Genomic DNA, 25,609 nt, shown 5'->3' with positions numbered 1-25,609 from the left:
CAAATTATTTTGATCTGGCAGTGGTTCCATAGTTTTGAGATTAGTTACTAGCGATTTCAGACGGTAAACCACATGGTAAGCTGCGGTTTATTGTGAACTGTTTGGAAGGGGAAAAAAGCAGTAAAAAATTAAGAGGAAATTTAGGATAACTACAAGAATATGTCGGAGGCATTTCGAACATATAGAACTACGTATTGATGTAATGTAAGAAAATGTGACATGAATTTCGCTATACTTTTTACATTCCAGCAATAAAGAATCCTAACTATTCTCTTCTTTTTTTGGCATTTTTAATCCATTATTAGTTTGGCTTGAGAATATGGGGTTGTTCAGTTGTGCTACTTGCCACTGCGTTATACTTAGGGGTGGCAACAGGGGTGAGGTGGGATCGGGTTGGCTGGAATGACCCCACCCCCATCACCTGTCCCCTGCCCCCACAGGGACCTGACGGGTGACCTGAGCCCCGCATAATAGGACAATACACTGAATAATAATATGATAAAATTTCAAATTTTCAATAGCAACGTATACTCATCCGTCATTACACACATACATAAAGCACATGGTCAAGGTCAATCCACTAACACAAGAAAGTAGCACATATACATACATGATACATCGTATGGTCTATCTTCTAATTGAAATGATGCATAATAGACGATAATTAGCACGAGGCAAATTGGACAGCGGCTGGCTGCTTAGTGACTCGGCAACGAGGAGTCGATGTGGTGACGAATCGACGACGAGGCGACGTAGAGACGAATTGATGCAACGAAATTGATGCAACGAAATTGGTTGAAGGAAAGGGATAAGGTTGAGGGAAACTAATGTGTTAAGTTTTTATATATCAATTTGAAATGAGTTTGTTGGGTCTACATTATTGCAATGGGCTACTTTCATAGAGGTAATTCATATCCGGAGCCCCTCCGAATCACCCACGGGTAATTCTAATCACCCCCACCCCCCACCCCGCGCGCTCACCCGCAGGTGAAAATTCTTCCGGAAAATCGCCACCCCTAGTAACAGTTATAGGACAATATCCACAATGAAAAAATGAACTACAATTGTTCGTGCAGGTACAACTATTACGGTTGTGTTAATACAACTAGCACAAACGATCAGAGCCTATTATGTTAACCTTCTATCTTCTTTATCACAAAATTTATATAAGTAGTCCTTACAAGAATTTTCCAATTTCTTTTTTGAAAATTTAAATTTAGATAAAATTTATCAAATCCTATAGCCGATTACCTCTACCTTACCTCCACGGAAAGCATGGTAACCGGGCGTCTGGGGAAACCATGGTCCAATCTAATCAAACTGGAGTCTGCCTATACCAAATTACCAATTTTTCCTGGCTTGATCGCTTTGTTTTATGAAGAACGCTGGCAACGCTGCCAAGGTGGGTCATTGAGCCCCGCGCCTGGGAGTCATGATACTGGTTCATGCCTTTGCGACGCCCAAAGATAAAGCTGCGTGCCTGCCGTGCCATGCACACAGCAAACACGGCGCAGAGACCCCCCCCCCCCCCCCCCCCCCCCCCCCGGCGCCCACGAACTCACACGAGTCACGAGCGCTGGACGATATCCAACCTTGGTGGTTTCATATGATATCGACTGCTTCCATTGCGCTCGCAACAGCAACAGGTGATGAATCGTCGACATGCGGCGCTCGCTGTTGTGCTTGTAGGTAGCAGAGTGGCTAGGAGAATTGTGGGTTTGTTGCGAGCGGTGCTCTCCTTCAACTTCAAGGTCTGGGGGATTGGGCCAATGAGGGCAATGGGCCTGGCCGTCTCTTTTTGATGGGTTCGATGAGGCGAAGACGACGAGGGACCTAAAAGTTGGAGGACTACTACAACATGGCCCTATGGCTCAGTGGATGGTCCCGTAGGACCTTCTTGTTCTTGGTACGGGACGAATGACATTGACCAGAGTTAACTATGGCCGTTTGTTGGTTTAGGAAAGTGGTATTCCTATTTCCTATAGGATTTTGCATCTTGATTGATCACAAGTGCCATTATGCTATACCTATTGTTTCGTTTTTTCTACTTTCTAGCATCATGCACCGGGACAATCATGCTTTGGTTGTACTACCGCGGTAGAGTATAAAATGTATACTCATGCTTGAGCATGTAGGAGTAGAAAAATGTAATGTTAGACCCATCTAGGCCTCTTACAAAATGAACAAAAAAAATTCTGATTCCTATTAAACGAACTGATTGCCATAAAAACTTCAGGATTTCATTCATGCCCTCCGGCGACCTTAAAATGGCGGCAAAATTTAGGAGTAGTAGATGTTGAATTTCAAAAAAGAAAAGCTGTAAAATTCGTGCCTGCCAAAGCGAAGCGTGGGGTCTGGGTCGAGTTACCAGTTCTGGAGGAAAGAAAAGAAGCGTACAAAAGGCCACGCATAGCGACGACGACGACGACCATTCCGAAGCGCGGACAAGGACACCACCTCCTACCGTCCCACTCCCACGCCGCGACACACGCCACTCCCCGAGAAAGCCATGACGCGCCGGGCCAACCACACCGCCTCGCCCTCCGTGAACGCCACGACGGCGGCGGCCATGATCACCGCCACCCCGTCCCCGCCGCCGAGGCTGCCGCTTCCCAACCCCGGCAATGCCGACGCCGGCGCCGGGGCGTGGGGCCCCTACGCCAGCTCGCGCGCGTTCTTCTCCAACGTGGCCACCATCCTCATCATCCTCGCCTGCGTCTCCCTCCTCGCCTTCTGCCTCCACGCCGCCGCGCGGTGCCTCATCCGCTGCCTCGCCCGCCGCCGCGACTCCGGGGCGCCGGCGCTGGCGCCGGCGCAGCCGCCCAAGCCGTCTTCCGACGACGGCGCCAACACGGGTAGCTCGGGGGCGGCCGGCGCGGCGTCGGGGGTCGCGATGGTCGGCGGGTGGGCCGAGGCGGAGTGCGCCATCTGCCTGTCGGAGCTGGCGGACGGCGGCGGCGAGCGCGTCCGCGTGCTCCCGGCGTGCGGGCACGGCTTCCACGGCGCCTGCGTGGACGGGTGGCTCGCGGCGCGCGCGTCCTGCCCCACCTGCCGCGCGCCGTCGCGCGCCGGCGAGCCCTAGCCAGACAACCGACCAGGTGGCCGCTGCTCCCTCTTCAGTCTTCCCTGCATGCCTTCCGGCTTCTAGCTTTGCCGCCGCCGCCGCCGCCTCCGGCCGATCTGCCGGTGACGCAGACACGAAGTGACAACAAAGTACATTACGCTGGAGCTTGTTCAGCTAGCTCTGTGATGTTCATCGAGTACAGATTACAGAGTACCACCTAGTACTACTAGTACCTGTTCTTCCATGGTTCGTGACAATGCTGCTCGTCGCGTCGTCCATATGGATTAATGAAGGCATAATGCTCTTCCATTCGCATGGTTTTTGTTGGTTTTCATCCCAATTCCCAAGCTCGATGTTGCATTCTCGCAATCTTGGTCATGCATGCGCCGCTGCAACAACCCCGGTAGTCGCTGGGGGGGGGGGGGGGGGCGTGCAAAAGCCGGTGATTACGCCGGCGCCAGTGACAAACTGACGAAACGCCTGCGGGCTGCAATTGCAAGCACGCATGGAATAGGAATCAGGTCGCTGGAGACGACAAGCGTAGGGCGTTGTATAGGCGCCGTAGGCTGGTGACGCGGGAATATTAAGTGGGGGCAGTGTGTGTGTGTGTGGTTGGGCTCTGCCGCGGCAGGAAGCATCGGTCATCGTCGCGGCCTGCGACGTGGCGTGGGGTACGGTCTCGGCTCGGGAGCCGCGCCGTTGTGTCCGGTAGCCCAAGTCGCCGAGGCGGCGAGGCCCGAGTGCCCGACCGCCCGAGGGCCAACAACAGCAAGGCGTGACGATCTCCTCACCAAACGAGCGGACAGGACAGGACAGGGGAGGACACACTGCTGACTGGCTGACTGCTCCATTGTTGCCGGTGTCCTATGAGCTGCAAAGCCTGAAAAGGCTATGGTGTCCCACACTCCCACTGTAGGAGTACTGCCTTTTGTTGCTTCTCTTTTCTTCTGCGTGCTCCCTCTGTACTTTCACGTCCAAAAGCTATTGTCTCTCAGGGCAGCGATTTTTACTTCGATTGCTCAATCGGGAAGGCAAGGGTCTAGCTGTGTTTGCAGCCCCATGTTACAACCCCTCTCACTCGTTTTCCGCACGCGCGCTTTTTAAACTACTAAATGGTGTGTTTTTTATAAAAAAAAATTATACGAAAGTTGCTTAAAAAAATTAAATTAATCCATTTTATAAAAAATAGTTAATACTTAATTAATTATGTGTTCAAAGGCCGCTCCGTTTTACGTGCAGGAGGAATGGTTTCCCATCCTGCACTTGCGAACACACCATTTGTCAGTTTTTAAAATCATGGTAAATCTCATGATAATCGAATGCATTTTTACGATAACCACATAGTTATTGCGATAACCACCTTACCGTGAGATGGTAGTAACCCCACCCAAAACGGTTTAGTGAACCCTATCTATGACTAAGAATAAGTTCATTTTAGGGTGTGTTTAGTTCATGCCAAAATTGAAAATTTCGTTAAAATTGGAACGATGTGATGGAAAAGTTAGAAGTTTATGTGTGTAGAAAAGTTTTGATGTGATGGAAAAGTTGGAGGTTTGAAAAAAAAAGTTGGAACTAAACTCGCCTTAGGTCTCTTAATTTGTTGCCGAGTGTGAAGTTCATCCCCAAACCATAATACTAGATATGATGTGTTCCTCAACTCCCAAAACTAGCGTAAATAAGATCCTAAGGTTGTTTGGATGACGGTTTCGTCTGACGTGGTGTCTACATGGCGTTAATGTGGCACTTAAAGTTTTTAAAAAAACTGTAAGACCCACATGTCAGTGTTTGGTTAAAAAAAAAGTTGCAGTGGGACCTACATCATCAACCCTCTTTATCTCTCCCTTCCTCCTCTTTTTTTCCCTTATATTGTCGACTCATTATCGGCGCACGCATAATTGTGTCGAGAAACCACAAGCCAACAACGCCGCCACCACCATCGTCATGTCCATCCATCTATGTGCCCACGCCTCGCGAGAACCAACTGCGCAGCCTCTTCGCCTCCACCACGACCATCTCCCGGTCGCCCACGGCCAACGCCCTCCACTCCTTCCTCGATGTTGGGGCCGGACCGACCGGCCACCGTGCTCCTAGGACTCTCCTCCTCCATCTCCCGTCTCGCCTTCTCCTGTCATGGTCGATCGCGTGGCTCTTGCCTACGCGGGTGCCCTCCTTGCAGGCGCCGCAGCCGCACCCTCCCTCTCCGACGTCGTCAAAGCTGCCGAAGAAGCGTCTAGGAGCATCCTACCAGCCGCCCAACACCGTGCTCATCACCAACACCTCCAACTTTTGCACCATTGTGTAGGAGTTCATTCTCCGCCTGTGTTGTTCGATTACTTCCTTTCCTCTCCATCTATCGTCCTCTCCCTTCCCATCTCCATTAGGGCGGCGCGCAGCGGGCAGCGTGGAAAGGCACGCGGGAGGTGTGGAGAAGGACGGCAGCCGAGCGTCGCCCGTCTTGGCATCTGGGCCCGCACTATCGACGAGGTTCACTCCTAGCCGTGGGAGAAGCTCGAGTTCAACATTGCCCAATGGATTCCAGCCTTCTTCCCTCATTGGTGCGTAGGAGAGGATGAGGCAACCAATGGTGGGGAGCGAGCATCCCACACCCGTCGGCAGGGTCGGCAGCAGCTGCAACGTGCGCTGGTGTCGGGGACAATGAGGAAAGGGAGAGCAAAGGAGAGGGAGGGAGAGAGCGTAGAGGAAGGGGTGATGAAGTGGGTCTCACAATAATTCTTTATTTTTAATCTAACACTATCATGTGGGTCCCACCCATTTTTTATGATTGCAAGTGCCTCGCCACGTGGGACGAGGACCCAGTCAAATCAACCATATAAACGTCACGTCATCCAAACCATCTTGGGATCAAGTTTGCACTGTTTTTAGGAGTTAAAGGACATGTTATATCTGGTATTTCGGTTTAGGGATGAACTTAAGACTCGGCGACAAATTGAGGGATATAAAGTGAACTTATTCCCTATATGACTATCGTGTTTAATGCCAAGTGTGCTTCAGGCCCAATTGGGCCCATGGACCAGCTTAAAGCTAATTCCTCCTCTCGACTGAGCCGTGTGAGTTGTGACTTGTTGTGTGACCCATGGTGGACTCATAAGCCAGTGCAGGTTGGAAGGAGCGTGGGCCTATAAAAAAAGGGAGACCACACCCTTTGTTTTGAGTTGTTGTCTTGTTGAACCGGTAAAACATGTAACTATGTTTGGTCATGTTTGATTTAGATTATTGTTGATCGCGAATTATCTATCTGATTAAGAGATAAATTGAATATTTAATAAATAGCTTAAAACAAGTGGTTAATGCGGTAGAAGAAATTTTTCTTTAAAAGAAAGCGTAATTTGTTAAGTATGGAGCACATAATCAGTTTGATTAATGCGGTGAATAAAAAGAAAAAAACACGACCAACGTGGAACATAAGCGCAGCAGTGGAAAAGCTTGCTGAGAAAAAAAAAACAAAAGACTGAAGATGTTCTTTCATTACAATATTACTCATTCTTTGCTTTCCTGAGAAACTCGAGAGCCTCAGCACAAAGTTTCAGCCGTGCTCTGCATGTCGCCATGTTGCGATGGTCACGCAACTAAATAAACGATTCAACACGTCGTCAGAGGATGAGGAAGGGGCTTAAGAGCCTGAAACGTTTGTCACACCGCCGTCCAACTCTACACCCGTGTAGTCGTGTACTACTACCACTACTGCTATCCCTAACAAAGGAATTTGGATTAGGCATCTGTCAACTGTCAATATTGGCAATCCACACACTTAGGTTAAAAAGCACGTCGTTTTGGATATTGATACGATCTTTAAGATGCAACTTTGATCTCCAAGCCTATATGTGTTGTCCTTCTGTTGCTTTTGGCCAACTCAAGTGTGTTCAGAAATAAAGCTATTATATTTGAACTCTTTTCTTACATTTGGTTTCCAATTTTCCCGGTGCAAAACCCTCTTTAAACTGCTCTGTAAAAATATTGTTTTGGCAGTACTGGTCTACTGGACTCTCTAGGTGCTTTCCATGAACATCTATTTGTTTTCTACTTGCAAAAAGAACCCGTCAGGTACATGAACTCAACACCACCACTTTTATATTTGGCACACAGCTAGCTATGCTACAAATATACTCTCAGAAAGTCAAAACAGAAAAACAACCAACAAAGTTGATTATTGTACCCATACTCATTTGACGCCAAACAATAAACTATAACAACAATCCCAATCACATAGAAGTACCATATTCTCACATCCGTGTCAAATTTTATGAATTAAAGGCATTTATATATATCCGGTGTCTAAAACTTCAAAGCACGCAAGTAGGCGGCAGTACTCCGTTTTAAGAGACCAACAATAGTGTCTTGCGATTCTTCACACGCCAAAGCAACTGTAGGATATGTAAGATAACCCCCAGGAATCAATGGAAAATATTCATCCATCCCTTTGAAGCTTCCTCTTCTCCATTCCATCAAACAAGCCCCTAACGCGCATACCACGAACGTGCTCCGTTGCAGGACATGGTGATGCCAACGTCGCATCTTTATCTCTTCCAGTAAACGAAGCTTCAAATTCGAGATCAATATTACCTTTTTTTAAAGAATAGATCAATATTAGTATTGATCCGGTTTTTTAGAGAAGACTTAGCAACACATGAACTTCCTATTTCGAATTTGACAAGAATTATGCTTGCATAATCAAGAAAGTAAATAAATGGAAAATACTGGTGATGTGGGGTGGAGTCATCCATGACTCTACTCATACGGTTTATATCCTAGTGTCCACGGGTATTATGGACACGTGGCTGGGGTTTCAATAAGATTTTGGTGAGTTTAGAGATGTGCTAAATAAATACTACTTTTTTCGTGCTGATAATACTTATCGTTTGACAAGTGTGAGGTCAAATTTTAGAATATTTGATTATGAATCACTTTTAAAATATTTGTCAATCAAATGTGATGACTACATGTATAAATTAGTCTTAAAAATACTTTAATAAAATCATATATTTGTTAACACTTTTATATATATTATAATGAAAAAAAAGGTCAAATTGTTTTTTTTAGAGATCGTGCTCTTGTCTAAAACGACAAATATTATCAACTCGAAGGGAGTAACTATTTTCTGATAATGTTATGTAATTTTGGTGACATAAAAAATAGTCTTAGTATTATACGAGGAAAAGGAGAATCTCACGGCTTTTAATTGCAAGCTCGCAATGCAAAATAGCAAATCATAATTTCTACCGTGACGGGCGACGACACTAACAGCGACACGTTAGCCGGATTCAAAAGCAGGCACAAAAATCCCCAATTCCTCGCTGCTGCCTACACACGAATCCTCCGAGCCTCATCCGGTCTTCGCGAGCAAAAGCCAAACCGAATTCCCGACGCGTGCGCGCGCGCAGATCCGTCTTCTCTCCAATCCGATCGCTCCGGGCGCGCGGGATTCATGCGGTCTCACTGCCGCGCGCTCCCGCCATGCAGCAGGGGAGTTGTAGCAGCAGCAGCATCCTGGAGGAGGGTTTGACTGGCGCGGGGGGTGGTTGGTGTCGTGTGCGGCAATGGCGACCCTGTCGGACTCCGCGGGCGGTGGCGGCGGTGGCCGGGCGGGCGCCGAGCTGATGGTGCCGCAGTTCCACCTCAAGGCGCTGCACGCCATCCTCGCCGTGCGCGCGCCGCGGCCGCTCGCGGCCGCGCCCGCGCCGGCGGCGTCGTTCCGGAGGCGGGACAGGTGGTTCCACCTGCCGCTCCACGCGCCGCCGCCGCCGGCGTCGGCCGAGCATCTGCCGGAGCCGCCCCCCGGGGAGCCGCTCGTGGTGGATGTCTACCTGACCCCGTCGGGCGGCGGTGGGGGAGCTGAGGCGGTGGTGGAGAGGTGGACGGTGTCGTGCGAGCCGTGGTCGGCCGGGGCGAGGGGCGGCGGCGCCGCCGCCGCCTCCGGGGAGGGGCTCGCCGTGAACCGGGCGTACAAGCGGTGCATCACGCTGCTGAGGTCGGTGTACACCGCGCTCCGCCTCCTCCCCGCCTACCGCGTCTTCCGCCTGCTGTGCGCATCCGGCCAGGCGTACAACTACGAGATGGGCTTCCGCGTCGGTTCCTTCGCCGCGCCCTTCACCCGCGCCGAGGAGGCGGCCATGAGCACCCGCCGCTTCGCCCCCGTCGAGACCCAGCTCGGTCGCCTCGTCGTCTCCGTTCAGTACCTCCCCTCCCTCGCCGCCTTCAACCTCGAGATCTGCTCCCTCGCGCCCGCCATGCTCATAACCGATTACGTCGGAAGCCCGGCAGCCGATCCCATGCGTGCCTTCCCGGCGTCGCTCACGGAGGCCGCCAGCTCGGCGCCGGCCTTCCCGCCGCGGCGCCCGAACAGCTGGGCGCCGTCACCTGCTCCCTGGCCGTATACGCCCGGGCAGCAGGCGAAATTCTCGCCGCCACCGGCATTGTACGCGTCTCCCACGCCGTCTCCTCCCACGTTTGCGGGTGGCTACCTGCAATCGCGGCTGAGCGGGGAGACTGCGCCGATGATCATACCGGGTGGTGGGAGAGGCCCCGTTCACAATCGGAACATGTCGGATCCCGTCAGGGGGTTCATGCTACCTCCACCTTCACCGAAGAACATCAGAGGCGACTCTGGGGGGCATGAGACACCGATGGAGACAGGCCGGACAGGGATCCGGATGGCTGATCTCTACACTAATTTGCCTTCTGTTCCTAAGGTGATTCCTGACTTTAGTACATTTGTTGAATAATGTCTGTGTGTGCATAGTTGAAACTTGAAAGCACAAACTATAAAAAGTCGCATCTTTATGGAATTGTTTTGAAAATCGCTAGAGTACAATGTAATGCATTTTGCTCATTCATCATGATTCTGTGTTTAAGAGCAACACCTTAGAGCCTTAGAGCTCAACTATTTTGTTGGCGGCTAAACCTGCGGCTTATTCATTTTTCATGATTATAACTAATATCTTTATTCAGTATATTTCACTCTCCGTGTGGCATTTGGTAGAATATAATTTGCATGGTCTGAGGGCTATAGGCCTTTATCATTACGTTGATTGTTGGTATGTTGCACATCCTTTTTACTACCTTTGGTCTGATCGGATGATTATCATCCCATATAGAGGATAGAGGATAGAGGATAGGGCTCAATTGTTTTCATGAGGACTTCGTTGATGTTACATCATATCCATTTTAGGATCATATATAGCACAATTGCGGAATATGATGTGGATGTCTTTTACAGACGAATAGAACTGTTTATGCAACTATTAAAACTATTTCTTTCAGTAGGATGGCTGACAATTTTCATCAGAGAAGTTGATCCTGTCCACAAATTAGTATACATGATTATGCATATTTGGCAGATGTGAATTATTATGGATATGATCATCGGCGAAGTTGATCCTATCCACAAATTTGGGAGTGTTATGGTGTTGTACGAACATTTACAACAATATTTATACTATAGTATATGAATCACTGCCAAAAGATGACAGGTCTTAAACTTGTGATGTGCATTTGGTTTTCGAGAAATTATACGATGCAAAAATGAGCTAGTAAGCTCATGGCTAAGTGAAAACTGATTTCTTTTGAGCTTTGGCAATCCTATATGAGCTATGTTAAACTAACACTACAGTTAGTAGTAGCTTTTAGTCTCATTAGACTAACTAACAAATTTGTTTTCCTCAACATGATACTTGTACAAAACATGCCTATCGTAGCTATTCAAGGACTAATATGTCTAGTGTTAAATGAGCTGATTGTGTGATTATTTCTGTACTCATGTTATAATGTATTTGATGATGAGATCCATCTAGTTGATTGTAAAACAGCAGTTCCTGCTTTGGTACTAGCTCTAGTTCTGGGTTTTATGTAATTCCATTCCAAATTCCTTTTTGCCTATTGCATTCCTTCTGTAACACCATAATGAATTCCACAAAAGTAAGATTTTGTGCCCCCCAATGATCAAGTGCAGTCTATGCTCACTAAGCATGCATCTTTTTGGCCGATATGCAGATTAAGATTAAGGATAGTAGGGATGAATCTGGCAGATTCTCAGGTGTTTTTTCCTCTAGTGGTTCCCCACGGCTTGGGTTTTCAAGAAGTTCAAGCAGATTGTCAATGCAGGATGATACTGATGATTTAGATTTTCCTTTTGCGGTGGATGATGTTGATACACCTGATTCCCGACCAGGGTATGTTTAAACTCTTCCATCCTTATTATTTATTTTTTTGATCAAATCACCAGAGGGAAGACTTCCCCACCTGTATTCATTTCATTGAAAGGGGTTAGGGTAGTACATGGAGTTTACAATTTAGTTAGAGTGTTGAGAGGGGAAGAAAACAATTTTTCCAAAGCGAGATCACCATTCTATCCTTTCTTGGTAGTCGCTCAGCCCATAAGCCCGCCTCCTCCTTAGCACATTAGCAACGGAAGGGCTCCATCCTCGTTATATTTCACCATATACCAGCTTCCACTGTTTTGCACATCCCAATCCAATTTCCCGACCTCTGTATCCAATTCCAATATGTAGTTAAGCATTGTTTACTATCCTGCATATGTCATATACAATGTTTTTGATCAGTAACCTTTTTCACTTTATTAATTAGAGATAGTCAATTAGCAAAAAGATATGTTTATTTCAAACTTCCACTGTATTTATTTTACAGGAGCAGTGGTGGAAAGGATGTGGGGGATCAAGCGAGCTCATCATCCCATAAATCACAGGATGCTGCTGTGGGTTATCTTGTCCACATGCTGAAGTCTGCGCGGCCGCTGCGAGACTCTAGCAATTCACCTCTTACATCAAGGGTTGAATCTGAAGGAGGTAATGTCAGTTCTTTCATGTCCCGTAGGACATCTGATGCGCTCGAGGAGCTTGAATCTTTTAAAGAAATAAAGGAGAACCTGCTTGCCCGTAGTAGATCAAGGATGCAAGAGTCATTGGATAAATCCTTGCGCCATTCTTAACATAGCTGGTGAAGTATCCCAACCATTTAAGGAGGTTGTGTGGTAAGAGATGTTCTTACCGCGGGCATCTCCATGTGTATAACTGTCAACCGGCGCTTGTTATGAAATGAGGATATACAAGTCGTTCATTCTTAAACTCAAGCAGGATCATGATCCACCTTTGTTCATAGTGTTTTGTATGCAAGCAAAACCAACCGGATACATGCATCCTGCTGGAAGTATATGATGATCACCGTGTGCGTACGTGTGGGATTATGTAATCATACTAAACCTGTTTATTTATTCTATTTTAGCTCTTACCTTACTGCTCTTAATATACCAAACTGTTTGTTTATTGTTACAAATTTTTTAAGTCTTGAGCTCTTTTTTTTTTCTGCACTTGTAATTACCGTCCTATTTTCTTTGTTCTTCTGATGCGTGAAGTGTGCTTGAATGGATATGTGACATGAACTTTCTCGAATTTTTTTGTAAGGTTGAATTTTCTGCTCTCAGCTTGTTCTATGTTCGTATCCCGTGCCATCCTATTGTTCTGGAATTTTTGTCATCCCGGCGAGCTTTTTAGCACTTCCTACTTGGGCAGTGGATCCGATTTATTCTTCCCGTTTCCCTCTCGTGACGCCGACCTTTCTTAAGGGAGACGTCTCTGTGAACAAACAGCATGCATCTTTGAGTGAGACACAACTCGCTCCATTCTGCTGGATACGCTACTTGTTGTATCCAATCAGTTGGTGGTTACGGAAAAGTAAGATGTTACTCACAATATGTCGCATCAGTTTCAGTTTTTGTAAGAATTATTTTGAACATGTACCATTTTCCTTCAGCTAAAGCATCATTCCTGAAAAGATTGCGCGATGAGAAGCATCTCACATTTTCACTTTCAGTGAGAGCACTGCACTGGAGCACATCTAGGGGTGAAAACGGTATAAAAATTTCCCGACCGTACCGATACCGTTTCCACAAAACTAATATAATAATAATATTTTTTTTTTACCGATGTTACCGTTTTCAAAATTTAGTTTTTTTAATTTCTATCAGCGTGACATTGAAGTTGGCTCTAAATAGATGAATTTGTAAATATAAAAATTTTCCGACCATTTCCGTTCATTTTCGAAGAAAATAATAAAATAATGTACCATTTCCGACTATTTCTGACCGTTTTGCACATCACTCAAAGGGGCAAACTGCAACAACTACCACGGTTAGAGTTAATACCGATACAGACTTGGGACAAAACGCCAACAAGCAAATCGGAGCACCGAAGTCATTGATGCAAGCCATGGATGGCGCGCAACCTGATGGACGCACTCCAGAACGAGTCATTTCCTTGTTTATCAGTCGATTAGCAGTCTAAATCGAGGGAACATCAGGTGAGACGGTGCATAAGTTGGAAATGCGTGCCAGTATTGTATACGCCTTCATTTGCATGGATCACTAATGACATCGCTCCGGGTTGGCCTCCAAAGTTGGTAGTACACTAGACTTTATACTCCATGCATTAGATGGTGCAGCCGAAAGCCTTAACGCACAAACTGATGAGAAAATAATATTTACGGTTAATTATTTTTTTATGATAAAATACTGTACCATAAACAATAAGACGTCCGTACTGAGTTTGTCAATATCAAAAGATACATCAATCTAATTGATGCAAGTGTGACTGCGTGTATGCGAGCACATTTGTTTATACCGTACCTCTTTAAAAGTGAGATATCAGATACAGTAGTACAACGTTTTCCTTCGGGCCACACAGACACGGGAGCCAAATATTGCAGTATTAATATCTGGAAAGTCACCGGCCGGAAGAAAGAGCTCGGCACGTCGACTGCACCGGTGAAAAACACAGGATCGGTGGCCGCCCACTGCACCGGCGAGCGCAGGACGATCCAACACATGTGTTCCCGAGCGAAGCCGTGCTCGGACACCGGAGTAGCTAGCTTTATTCTCGCCCTCATGGAAGGCACAAAGCCACGCCCTCGCCCACAACTAAACTAAAAAAAAATGCTCGCATTACAAACGTCGCGCCAATGCGCCATGCCTCTGGACCATGCAAGACGTCGCTGATTGGAATAGAAACTCTCTGTGCAAAATGTGCGCATTCTTAATCCTCGCCCGATCGATCCAAGGAGTGTCGTTTACACCACAAATCTCGATCAACACCAAACGTTTCAACGCTCACGATCACATCCATGTATACGTTCATTTACTCCGTATTATAGGTACATTTTGTTACTGCGTTCTGAAATGTGCCAACTTTTTCCCATGGTACAACAAAAAGATCGCGATTTCGCTATAAATACCTCTCCATGACTCCATGCAAGCTCCAATATTCCCAGTTCAATCTCCATTTGTAATAAGCTAGCTTAGCTCAGCTTGTCGTTGATCTTGCACTACTCTTTGCAACCATGGCTATCGACCTTGGTTGTCACGTCGGCTGTGCATCGCCAGAGACGAAACAGGAGGAGACGGCGGATCCCACGGCGGCCCCCGTCGTCGTCGACGACGTCGAGGCGGCGGCTGGTGGGCGCCGGCCGGGCGACGGCGGCGGCGTGAACTACGTGGCCCGCGCCCAGTGGCTCCGCGCCGCGGTGCTCGGCGCCAACGACGGCCTCGTCTCCGTGGCGTCCCTCATGGTCGGCGTCGGCGCCGCCAACGGCACCAGGAGGGCGATGCTCGTGTCGGGCCTCGCCGGCCTCGTGGCCGGCGCGTGCAGCATGGCCATCGGCGAGTTCGTGTCCGTGTACGCGCAGTGCGACATCCAGGCGGCCCAGATCGAGCGCGCGCGCGGCGGCAAGGACGCCGACGGCGGCGAGGAGGAGGAGGAGCTGCCGAGCCCAACGATGGCGGCGGTCGCCTCGGCGCTGTCGTTCGCGGCGGGCGCCGCGCTGCCACTGCTGGCCGGCGGGTTCGTTCGGCCGTGGGCGGCCAGGGTCGCGGCCGTGTGCGCGGCGAGCAGCCTCGGCCTCGCCGGCTTCGGCGTGGCGAGCGCGTACCTCGGCGGCGCGGGCGTCGCGCGCTCCAGCGTCCGGATGCTCGTGGGAGGGTGGCTCGCCATGGCGGTCACGTACGGGGTGCTTAAGCTGTTCGGGATGCATGGTGTTTAACGGGCAAGTCTTTATATTTTCACCACGTAAATAATTAAACCAAAGGGATTATTACCAAGATACTCCCTCTGTATTCAATTACTTGTCATTGGATAATACTCTCTCTGTTTTTTAATGACGTCGGTTTAGTTCAATGTATTTAACGATGGATGTAGTATTCATTTTCAAATTGACTCTTATTCGAAGAAAATGTATAAATACCTAAGAGTATCCTATATCGATAAAGTGTTGCACCCTAAATATAATTGTCAAGCTTTCATACATTATGATCTGATCATTCAAAATTTTTATTGATGGTCAAGCTAAAATTACAATAATAGCAGTTATTTGAAATCGGATGGAGTAATTGATTAAACACATGGTATTAACTACTCTTTAGACTTTAGGGAGGAGTACGTTGCTAATCTAGGTGAGGCTGCCGGCTGAGCCATTCTATTTTCGTTTCAAGATAAATAAATTTAATATGGGATACGATATATCCTAATAACATGAATTATCCTAATAACATGAATCTGTATAGGAGGAAGTAGAGCAAATAAACAGACACCCAACTGATCAGTATTGTCTTGGAACTGACAAGAGCATACTATCAGTGCCAGCAGTACATAGTGCCAAATGATGTAGGTTTAGTTATTCTTGTTCAACACAATTTGCTTCACATCAGATCGAAATGAGCTGATATATTGCTGCCCAAAGTATTCCCCGCCCTCCTCCACCCCAACCCAAAAAAAAAAATATTTGACTAAAGGAGTGGAGGATCTGGTCGTTTGGAAATGGATAACTAATGGAAAATATATAGTGCAAAGTTCACCAATTCAACGGAATGAAATCTCACCATAAACAAAACTGTCTTGGGAGGCATGGCCCCTAGCCAAATGCAAGATCTTTAGTCGGCTCGCACTATAAAATAGGGTATGGACACCCGTTTGCAACTCAAGGGGTGGCATAATAACTACTTCAGCTAACTATGTTTTAGAAACCTTAAAACCATTGACCACTTACTGTTCGAATGCCCAGTATCAACGTAAATTCGGTTCGGTGGGCTCATGTGGCTACTGCAAGCACACATCATCTTGAGGTGAAATACGAGTAAAGACTTGTTGATTGGTGGATACAAGGAACAAATAACCCAGAAACAAGAAAACACAAAGCTCTCAAATCAGTTTTCTTGCTTATCGCTTGGGAAATTTGAAAAGAAATAAATGCAAACATTTTCAGAGAACAACAAGCAACAGTCCACCAAAATAGTTAACTGCATTCAGGAGCTGGGCTGTTGGAGTTTGCCCACCGCACAACATATTGAGTTGTTGCCATGAGAAGCGAGGAGGATTGACATGCAAGGATGTTTGCAATCAAGCGAGTACAATTCTTTCTTCTTTTCTTTAATTTTTGGTTATGTATAAACCCTCTTCTATTAATATAGGGTTAATTGGATCCATGCCAATGCAAATTTCCCATATTAGAAAAATACCGCTACTGTTCACGATATTGGTTACGTGCAACAGGAATTTGGAAAAATCAAACCCATGCCACTGCCGTCAAGTTTACTGTCAACCTCCATCAACTCTCTCCCTCAACTTTTCTTCTTTTCTCTTCTCTTCTCTTCTCTTCGGCAGGTGATTAGTCGAGCAAGGATGAGCGGCGAGCGGCGGGCGGGAGGGCTCGGGAGCCACCACCGTTGTCTTCCACCACCTCCCATCCGCGGCGGGAGGGCTCGGGAGCCGTTGCCGTTGCCGTCGACCTCCTCCAGTCCGCGGCAATCCACCACCACATCGATTGCGTCATCTACACCGGTCTGCCATGAGAGGAAGAGGGAGGGTAGTGGTGTTGCCTCGCTCGAGCTCCACCCAGGTTCGGCGAGAAGGGCCGCCGGAATCGTCTATGGCGGCGGCGGTGGTGAAAGAGTTTTAGGTCATCGCCGTCGTGCCGCCCCTCCACCCGACCGAGTGTCGCCGCGTCGGACCTTCCCAGAGCTCACCGGTTGGTCTCCGCGTGGTCCTCCTCCTCCATGAGCCGACGACAATCGATCCAGCACCGATTGGTGTAGGCGACGATGTTCTTCGATGGGGTTAGACGGAGGAATTTGACGCTGTTCATAGGGGTTAGACAGAGGTTGACAGAAAACTTGATGGGAGTGGCATGATTTCAATTTCCCTAAATTTCAGTGGCACGTAGCCGATATCGCAAATAGTAGTGGTATTTTTCTAATATGACATATTTACAATGGCATAGATCCAATTAACCCATTAATATAACACCAGTCATTTGATTAGCCATTTGAAAAAGAAAAGAGCTGATATTTACACATATAATCAATTTAATCCCAATTCTTGAAGGACAAATCCGTGCTACCATATCCTCCATCGCCTTATTGTCAGAGTTCATCATTAGGGTAGCCACAATACAAATATAAGGATGTCTTAAGCCTCTAAAGTGAGAGTAGTTCTTATAAAAAAAAACATTTGGTTGAGCTAACTATATGTATAAAGACCACTCCTAAGACCAAAAAGAAAATCTATCAATCTCCACTCTCTCGTGGTAGTGCTACTCTCTCTCTCTCCCTCTCTTAATGTCTAGTATTGGATTTGAGGTCTACCTTAATACCCTCTCTTACTATATTCATTGTAAACATATCATACACTTTGGTAAGACCCACCATGATACTATTTCCATATACATCAAGCATATATTCCATCCTTCCCAAATTTATCATCATATAATAGAATCCAAAATTTCTCAAATTAATCATCAGAGCAGGTACAATAGCAGGCTATTAGCCAGCTGTAAACATATTTTAATGAGATAAAAGATGAGAGAGAAGAGCAGCGGGCTACAGATCTATAGCTAGCTGCAGCACGAACTCCAAGACGCAATGTGTGTATGATAGGTGGGACCATATATTAATAGTATAGTAAGCAACTATTGTATGAATTGGCTATTAAATTGACTATAGATGAATTGGAGCTAGTAGTGGGCTATACTATTAAACTTGCTCTCATATAACTGCATGGACACGAATTTCATCGGAATACAATTAATGCAGTATAGGAGAATGTGTGCGTGCTAGGGTGTAATTGGTATAATGTTTTTATCGATGCATGCATTTTGGAAAAATGTGTGCATGGTGTCTTAATTGATGCGATTTAAATTATCCTTGGTCTTGGTGCATAAATATATATGATGATCAATTTGTGATGAAAGGAGTATAACTTTTGGACAGCTGAACAATAAGAGAAACCGAAGCTTACATTTCATGTACCATTGGTTATGCATTGCAAAGTGATATCATCTTTTCGTAACTTTAGTCCATATCTCTATCGGCTTAGAGCAACCAACATAGAGGAGCGCAGTAATTTGAGTCTATTGCTACTTTTTCCCCTAACTTACTATAGTAACAATATATCTAATGTGCCATTTAATTGTACACCAAGGCTGTACACACGTCTACCACATTCATTTATTGCATCCTCAAGTCATAAATACTGTTTTCCTCTGACTTTACTATACAATGTTAGAGCACCTGCAATGGTAAAGTAAGGTGCTATCTAAAAACATGTATATCTCAGCAATAGACTAGATTAATAGTAAACCACTTCAATAGTATGTCTACATGGGTATCTATAGCTCTCTAATTCATTGCCTCGTTTTTCTCTATAGACTATCTCTAGGTTAGTAGATAGCTTTGCTCTCTCTCTTCATTTAATCTTTTCCAAGTAGAAAAATATGCTGACATGAATTTTTTGTAGAGAGCTTATAGATAACCATTGCGGGTGCTCTTAGAGGACCCAAAATCCCCTCAAATTACATGTTTATGGCCGCATTGTTGTGCCAAGTGCCAACGCCATATGGAATACGGAAGTGCTGCTCGCCTGAGGTATTGGATGGTGGTAGAAAAAACAAGACGTGCGATTAATATAAAAGATTGATTTATTTGATATTTTAAGAAAACTTAGATACAATTTTTTAAAAGACACACACATCATTTCGAAGTTTGAAAAATATGTTCATAATAAACGAAGGAATAACTCATCCTGACATCCTAGCAGCAGAAAAGAACAGTCCTTTAGTACATCTTAGTCAAATCTAGCATCGCAAGCATGCGAGGAGTGTACACGCAGTTTGACATCTCACAGCAATGGCTCATCAGTATTTGTTTGAATTCTAAGAAAAGCATACGTACTACGGGCGCTAGCTCGTAGACAGGAGGGTTGCTGTATTTTCAGTTAGGCATATGGTGCTTGACATGAGATCGAAATGAACTGACATTCACCGAGAGAAACGTGTTAGCGTCTTGCTTTCCAATTTGACTCAATTTGCAGCTATGCTTAATGCTTTCCATGCAAGAACTAACCTAAAGGAACATAAGAATTTGGGACATGCTCGTATTGTGATTTCTCGCGACCAAGCCAAACCTGTTAACTGGAAGCCATACCCAAGGAGCTCTCAACGGTATCTTGCTCGCTAGCGAAAATCAAGAAACAGGCAAAACGACTCTCAACTTGTGCAATGGATCTGTTTTTCTACATCGCTAACATCTCCATGCAAAGCGACTCTCAAATTCTGTGACCGGCCTTTTTCAATCTGGCGAACCGATGATTGTGATTTTGCGTGTCTACCTGATACGTTTGCTACGTTAGGAATCAAGACCACCACTATAGTTTTTCTAAGTAGTATAGATTAGAGAGACTAGGAGAGGATGAAAGAAGGATTCCACTTTTAAAGGAGCAGTAATTGATCTGACTGCTGATTCAATGGCAGTAATCTTTATAAATACGTGATGTTTAATCTTCCATTTTCAATCCAATCCATCAGTTCTTTTTAATGAATTGGCATAGCACGGTGTCAATTTCACTGTATGTAAAGTACAACGGCCTGGATCACCCATCGCCCCGTGCATCGATCTCCCCCATAGTGCTGGTGTTGGCCTCTGCTGCCGCCACTGTTGCCCGTCTCCTTCTTATCGCTGTTCCTCCCTACCGCCGCCACCTCCGTCCTCAACCGCCACCACCGTCGCATGAGATCCACCTTCTCTCTCCCCCTCGTGGACCTTCCTACCCCCGCTGATTCACCGCCAATGCGTCACCGCCTCCTACGCCGATCACGATCAATCTAAAAAGATACAAACTCCATCCCTCCCCCCCCACCCCCCTAAACCCTAATTAGTCATCCTGTTGTCCATAATCGTTCAGATCGTCGGGGAAGGCCTCGTCGCTCGTCCCCCTCCTCTATGTCGCACCCGATCTGGGTAGGACAATGAGCTGATGCTTAATTCATGCCCATTGGCACTGGTCATGTTGTTCAGAAAATCTTCTGTATCCTTTTTATGTCATGGAGTTCATATATTTCTATACTTGGTCTCAGAATGCACTGAAACGTTTCTCTTTTTTCGTTTAACTATATTAGAAAGCCCATATTGTTTATTCAATAATGGTATTAGTTGCATATTGTGTCTTCAAAATTTGAAGAACTAAGGGGTTAACAGACTAAAATGCTTTGCATGAAGACCTTTAGACCTTAAGCTCAAAGTTTTCTTTGTCTAGGGACACTCAATGACGAGGTTAGAGAACTCGTCAATAATATTTCTTGGATTTAGGTGTTACAGCCGATTGAGTGTACACTCAATGATTATTCAATATCATTTCATTCTGTGATTTTTCAACGGGCACCCTATTAGTGCTCCTAGAAGTAAAAACCTGCAGTCCAATATGAAGAAATGCCTTTAAACTGAATTTCTTCCTCAAAGATTGGCACATAACGAGGATAGTCCTCAAGATCCTTTCAAGAAGTCTAGAATTGTGGTGGCTAGAGATTCAAAACGCAGATCATGTTCGGCAATCACAAATGAAACCTGAAAAATTAAGGAATGGCCAGACCCATGACCAAAACCGATAAAAAATTGAACGCTCGAATATATGCACTTTACTAGACCCAGTAAATAAAAGCAATCGACTATTTCTGCACCTCTTATGACTCTATTTTCATTCGGTAGGGAAAATGTTTAGGACTAACAAATAGAGACATACGTTTGCCCGTGCAGCTGTAGCACGGATGCCATAACCACTAATAATCCAGTGACACGCTGCACTCACATAATCCAATTGAGAATGAAGATTAGCCCCAAACTGTGTAAATCTTAAGTCCACAAAGACTGAGCATGGAAAAAAAGTAAGGAGCAATGAACATAGACACGAACAGCGCTTCTTGCTTTGGTCGACTATCTCATTTGAACTATTCCAGCGCTTACAAGCTTCTGAATCTTCTGCATCACTCCAGGGTTCTTAAGATGCTCCTGAGAAGCCCTAGGGTTCTCCTGCAAATCGACCAGTACCTGCAAAACATTTTCGATATCATTAAGATTATGGACAGACAGGTATTTGTGATACTTTATGAACTGACATCTAAATTTCAGCTAAGAACAAATATTCTGTGTTACCTGTCGCATGATGGGATCTGTAAGAATATTCTGGATCTCTGGATCCTGCATAGCCTTGTTCTACACAAAAAAAAAAAAGGACCAGTTAATACAGTTGTACAGTATTGAACTTTTAAAGCAACAAGGGGCATGAAAAGTGCAACAGGCTTACCTGTCGTTCCTGAATCTCTTCCTGAGTCAAATCACCCCTGTTGGCCTTGTTGATCTGTTCGATACACCTGCAAACATGTGCAATAGTTCAGAGTTGGTTTATGCAAACAAAAAGGTGAGTGCGCTTGGATTCTATTGGGGAAACAAGGAGGTGAGACGGATTCATGCGATGCCCTAACTCATTAGGAGCAAAGAGGATACAATCATAAGAATAACTATCACTAGTGATTTGTGCTATGACGCTTCTGTACCTTTTCACACCGTCCAGCAGTTCCGGGTTATTCGGATCATGCTTCAAACCGGCCTGGTAAGTTTCCATTGCCTTGTCATATTCTTTCATGAAAAACTGAATTGCACCTTTCCTTGTATACCCTTTGGAGAAGGTGGGATCTAGTTCAATGCACTTCTCTGCATCTTTAAGACCTTCAGGCATGGCTCCCAACTTGGTGTAGCATGCAGCCCTATTGCTGTACACCTGTAGATAATTGAAACCCCAAGCAGTTATGTTAAGGGATGCATGCAAACAGGTGATAAATAAAAATGACAGTAATTTAGGATAATGATGATATAGAGCAATCCAAAACAGTAATACACAAAAGACGTTTTTGTTATGCATACATACAGATAGATTAGATGGTGCGTAATATATAGTTGAAACTCACACATACACACATGACAAACAATGATCCAAGTTAAACTTCAAAACACAAGAAAATGAAGAAACCGAGTACATTATTTATATTTCCAAAGTTCGAACAAGCAAGTTCAAGCAATAGGGCCAAAAGAAATTACCTTCGGGTCCTTAGGATTTCTCCTGATAGCCTCAGTGTAATGCTTTACCGCGTCTGGATATTTTTGCTCCTTGAAAAGCTGATTACCTACAAACCATAAGGATTAGCTAGCCAGTCAACCTACAAATGGCACATTGCAACTCTAAAAAATATGGCAGCAAGGGAAATCTCTGCAAGAGACAGGTGAGGACATAAATAAAGCAGGGGGGAGAACTAGAGATGACAGCATGATACCCTACTGGATCCCATACCTTTCTCTCTCTCTTCATCTGCTAACTTTGGATCATAGTACTCTTGTTGCTCCAACTCTTTCTTTGCCCTCTCAGCCTCATTTAGCTTTTTTAGAGTGTCTGGATTCCGATGCTCAGTTAGAGCCTTCTGGAAAGTCTCAATGGCAATGTCATAGTCCTTAGAGGTCTTAGCAAGTTTGGCTAGGGCTGTTCCTTTTCTTGTCAGTGCCCTTGAGATCATCTTGAAATCAGCACGAAGTTCCCTTCCCCTTTCCACAGCCTTATCACAGTCCTTAATGCATTCATCGTACTGGAGTTTGCAAGTGATATTAGAACAAATTAGAAGAAAACAACCATGTTGTTTACAAGAATCCGCATGTTACATAACTTGCATAGAGGCATAATGTCATACTCATTAAAGAAAACATGGAACTACCATTGAAGGTGACTATCTAGCAACAAAATTTTCGATTATGACCTATGGAACAATTTGCACAATAATTCCTATCTGCGTGAACTTTTATTGGTGAAATCCATTAAGCTCTTTTTGAGCAAAGACGAAATTCAGGTTTCAGATGAACTATTCAAGTTCACCTTTAACAAGTAGATTGAATCAAGCTTTTGGTGAAGAGGTTCTCAGGAGAGGGACAAAACAATAGCGGTGGTTCCCCAGGATATAATGTTCAAATCGTTAGGTACAGTAATATGGTCAATGGTCATAGTAGACATAACGCAGATTGCTACTAACTTGCATCACAAAAAAAAAAGTATATAAGCTTGCAACTACTACGTACTCCCTCTGTTTCATAATGTAAGACTTTCTAGCATTGTTCACATTCATATAGATGTTAATGAATCTAGACACACATATATATTTAGATTCATTAATACCTATATGAATGTGGGCAATGCTAGAATGACTTACATTATGAAACGGAGGAAGTATAACAGAGCTACCAGTAGAACTAGGATCAACATAAATAAATTTCAAAAGTCGCTAAATCTAAATAAATAGACCAAAACGAATGCATTTACAGCTTAAGGCTGATTGAATGCTTTATCTAAAGTTCGCATAGGGATCATATCAATCAGGTTTGTATGTAGCGTTTATGACTTTCTTCTCTCTTAATCTTGAGCTTTCCATTGATTCTGAATCCCATTTGTTTTGTGTGATTGTAAGACCACCTATGGAATTACTCCTCAGAGATCTAACTAGATGTTGTGGAAAGATCCTCAAGTAGTTAACTTGCAAGTCAGTAAGAACTGCAGATAAATCAACTAACAAAAGCACAAGCAATATAAATATACAAAATTCAATCTTCTTTTGACACTAAACAGGACATTTGATGTGTTTGCATCACTTGGTTAACATAAATATTTAATTTACTTGGCATCTGTTGTAGGCTTTATTAACTGCCCTAATGTGGTGTCATGACTGCTAGTCACTTATATATATAGAACCCGACCATCCTTACACTAGTTCAGAAAACTAACAGTTAAGCAAAACAATAAACAGGTAATCCTCACAATAACTAGCCAATATGCATTTAAGGGTCAACACCTAATCTCTTGCAAGTCCAAACAAATGAACAACTATCAATCCCCACAGGCCCATACTACAGAAAGCAAAGCAATTTATCTTTAGCAATGGACTAACTCAAAGAGATCATAAATCAGCAAGCAGTGCATTGAATGTTAAAGTATCATAAACCTCACCTTTCCCATCTCAATGTAGACCGCTGCACGGTTGGTAAGATAGGAAATGTCCTCATCGTCAAGTTCCATGGCTTTTGTGTAATGCTGGATCGCGGTCTCGAAGTCCTTTTTCTTGTAAGCTGCGTTCCCCGCTTCCTTCTCCTTCTGAGCAGACGATTTCCTCTCCTTCCGCTCCTTCTCCTCATCGGTCACCTCCATCGGCTCCGGCTCAGGCTCTGGCTCCACCTCCCTCGCCTTCGCCTCGGGCTGCTCCTGCGGCTGCGACGGCGGCGACGAGCTGGGCTGCGACGATTCAGAGGCCTCTGGTCTCTGGATCTTGATGTTAAGCATGAGGCCGAGCACCTGCATCATCCGGGGATCGGAGAGGTACATGTTGAGGCTGCTGGGGTTCCTCTGCACATCCCGCAGCATCTGCATGAAGTCGGGCTGCTCGAGGTATGCGCGCGTGGTCGGGTCGGAGGCGATCTTGGTCCAGAGCTCGGGCCCCTGGAACATCTGGCCTATGCCGTCAACGCCGCTGGGCGGCGGGCGGCGCGGCGGGGCGGCGGCCGCCTTCTTGGCATCGGCGAGGCCGGCCTTAAGGCCCTCGTTGGTGGGGTCGAGGGCGAGGCCCTTCTCGTAGGCGGCGACGGCGCTCGCGGCGTCGCCGAGGCCGAGGTGGGCGGCTCCGAGGCGGGAGTACCCCTTAGCCCAGTCGGGCTTCAGCTCGACGGTCTTCTCGGCGTCGGCGAGCGCCTCGGAGTAGCGGTGGACCGAGGCGAGCGCGGCGGAGCGGTTGGAGTAGAGGACGTGGTTCCCCGGGGCGAGCGCGATGGCGTCGGTGAAGTGCCGCGCCGCCTCCTCGTAGCGGCCGGCCGAGAAGGCCGCATTACCCTTCGCCTTCGCCTCGTCGGCCATGGCACGCGGCGGCGATCAGATCGGCGGCGCGGGCTCCGGAAGCTTCTGGAAGGGCTCTGGCGGCGGGGCCGGAGGAGAGGGAGGAGGGGAGGAAAAGTCTGGGGTTAGATGGGGGATTAAGGTCTGGGAGAAGATGAAGTTTTATAAAATCGGCGACCACTATGATTGTTGCGGCGTGGCGTGGGCCGTCGGATCTCTCTCAAGGGTTCTCGAAGCTTCCGCTTAGTACTATTAACGTTTATTACGCTTTCTCCTCATGGAAGCG

The 25,609-nt window shown here is 45.9% G+C and overlaps 4 protein-coding genes across 4 annotated transcripts; 3 read left to right on the top strand and 1 right to left on the bottom strand.

Moving 5' to 3' along the window:
• The first annotated feature begins 2,079 nt into the window (after positions 1 to 2,079).
• On the top strand, positions 2,080 to 3,479 carry LOC127764126 (RING-H2 finger protein ATL79-like). Its single transcript, XM_052288955.1, has one exon. It carries the CDS (start codon positions 2,510 to 2,512, stop codon positions 3,080 to 3,082), a length of 573 nt encoding a protein of 190 aa, XP_052144915.1. The 5' UTR covers positions 2,080 to 2,509; the 3' UTR covers positions 3,083 to 3,479.
• A 5,002-nt stretch (positions 3,480 to 8,481) lies between these two features.
• LOC127764022 (autophagy-related protein 13a) lies at positions 8,482 to 12,325 on the top strand. Its single transcript, XM_052288827.1, has 3 exons — positions 8,482 to 9,771; positions 11,072 to 11,250; positions 11,726 to 12,325. Exons 1-3 carry the CDS (start codon positions 8,620 to 8,622, stop codon positions 12,024 to 12,026), a joined length of 1,632 nt encoding a protein of 543 aa, XP_052144787.1. The 5' UTR covers positions 8,482 to 8,619; the 3' UTR covers positions 12,027 to 12,325.
• A 2,054-nt stretch (positions 12,326 to 14,379) lies between these two features.
• On the top strand, positions 14,380 to 15,356 carry LOC127764392 (vacuolar iron transporter homolog 1). The gene has a single exon (XM_052289272.1). The coding sequence runs from the start codon at positions 14,429 to 14,431 to the stop codon at positions 15,125 to 15,127; it is 699 nt and encodes a 232-aa protein (XP_052145232.1). The 5' UTR covers positions 14,380 to 14,428; the 3' UTR covers positions 15,128 to 15,356.
• Positions 15,357 to 21,077: 5,721 nt separating this feature from the next.
• LOC127762002 (hsp70-Hsp90 organizing protein) lies at positions 21,078 to 25,469 on the bottom strand. Its single transcript, XM_052286339.1, has 7 exons — positions 24,448 to 25,469; positions 22,753 to 23,041; positions 22,503 to 22,588; positions 21,962 to 22,185; positions 21,712 to 21,778; positions 21,561 to 21,620; positions 21,078 to 21,455 (listed from the first exon to the last, which is right to left on the bottom strand). The coding sequence occupies exons 1-7, from the start codon at positions 25,342 to 25,344 to the stop codon at positions 21,342 to 21,344; spliced, it is 1,737 nt and encodes a 578-aa protein (XP_052142299.1). The 5' UTR covers positions 25,345 to 25,469; the 3' UTR covers positions 21,078 to 21,341.
• Between the last annotated feature and the right edge of the window lie 140 nt (positions 25,470 to 25,609).

Source organism: Oryza glaberrima, chromosome 2 (genome assembly GCF_000147395.1).
Source record: "Oryza glaberrima chromosome 2, OglaRS2, whole genome shotgun sequence".
In the NCBI taxonomy this organism is placed as follows: Eukaryota; Viridiplantae; Streptophyta; class Magnoliopsida; order Poales; family Poaceae; genus Oryza; species Oryza glaberrima.
This window is presented reverse-complemented; position numbering and strand designations above follow the sequence as displayed.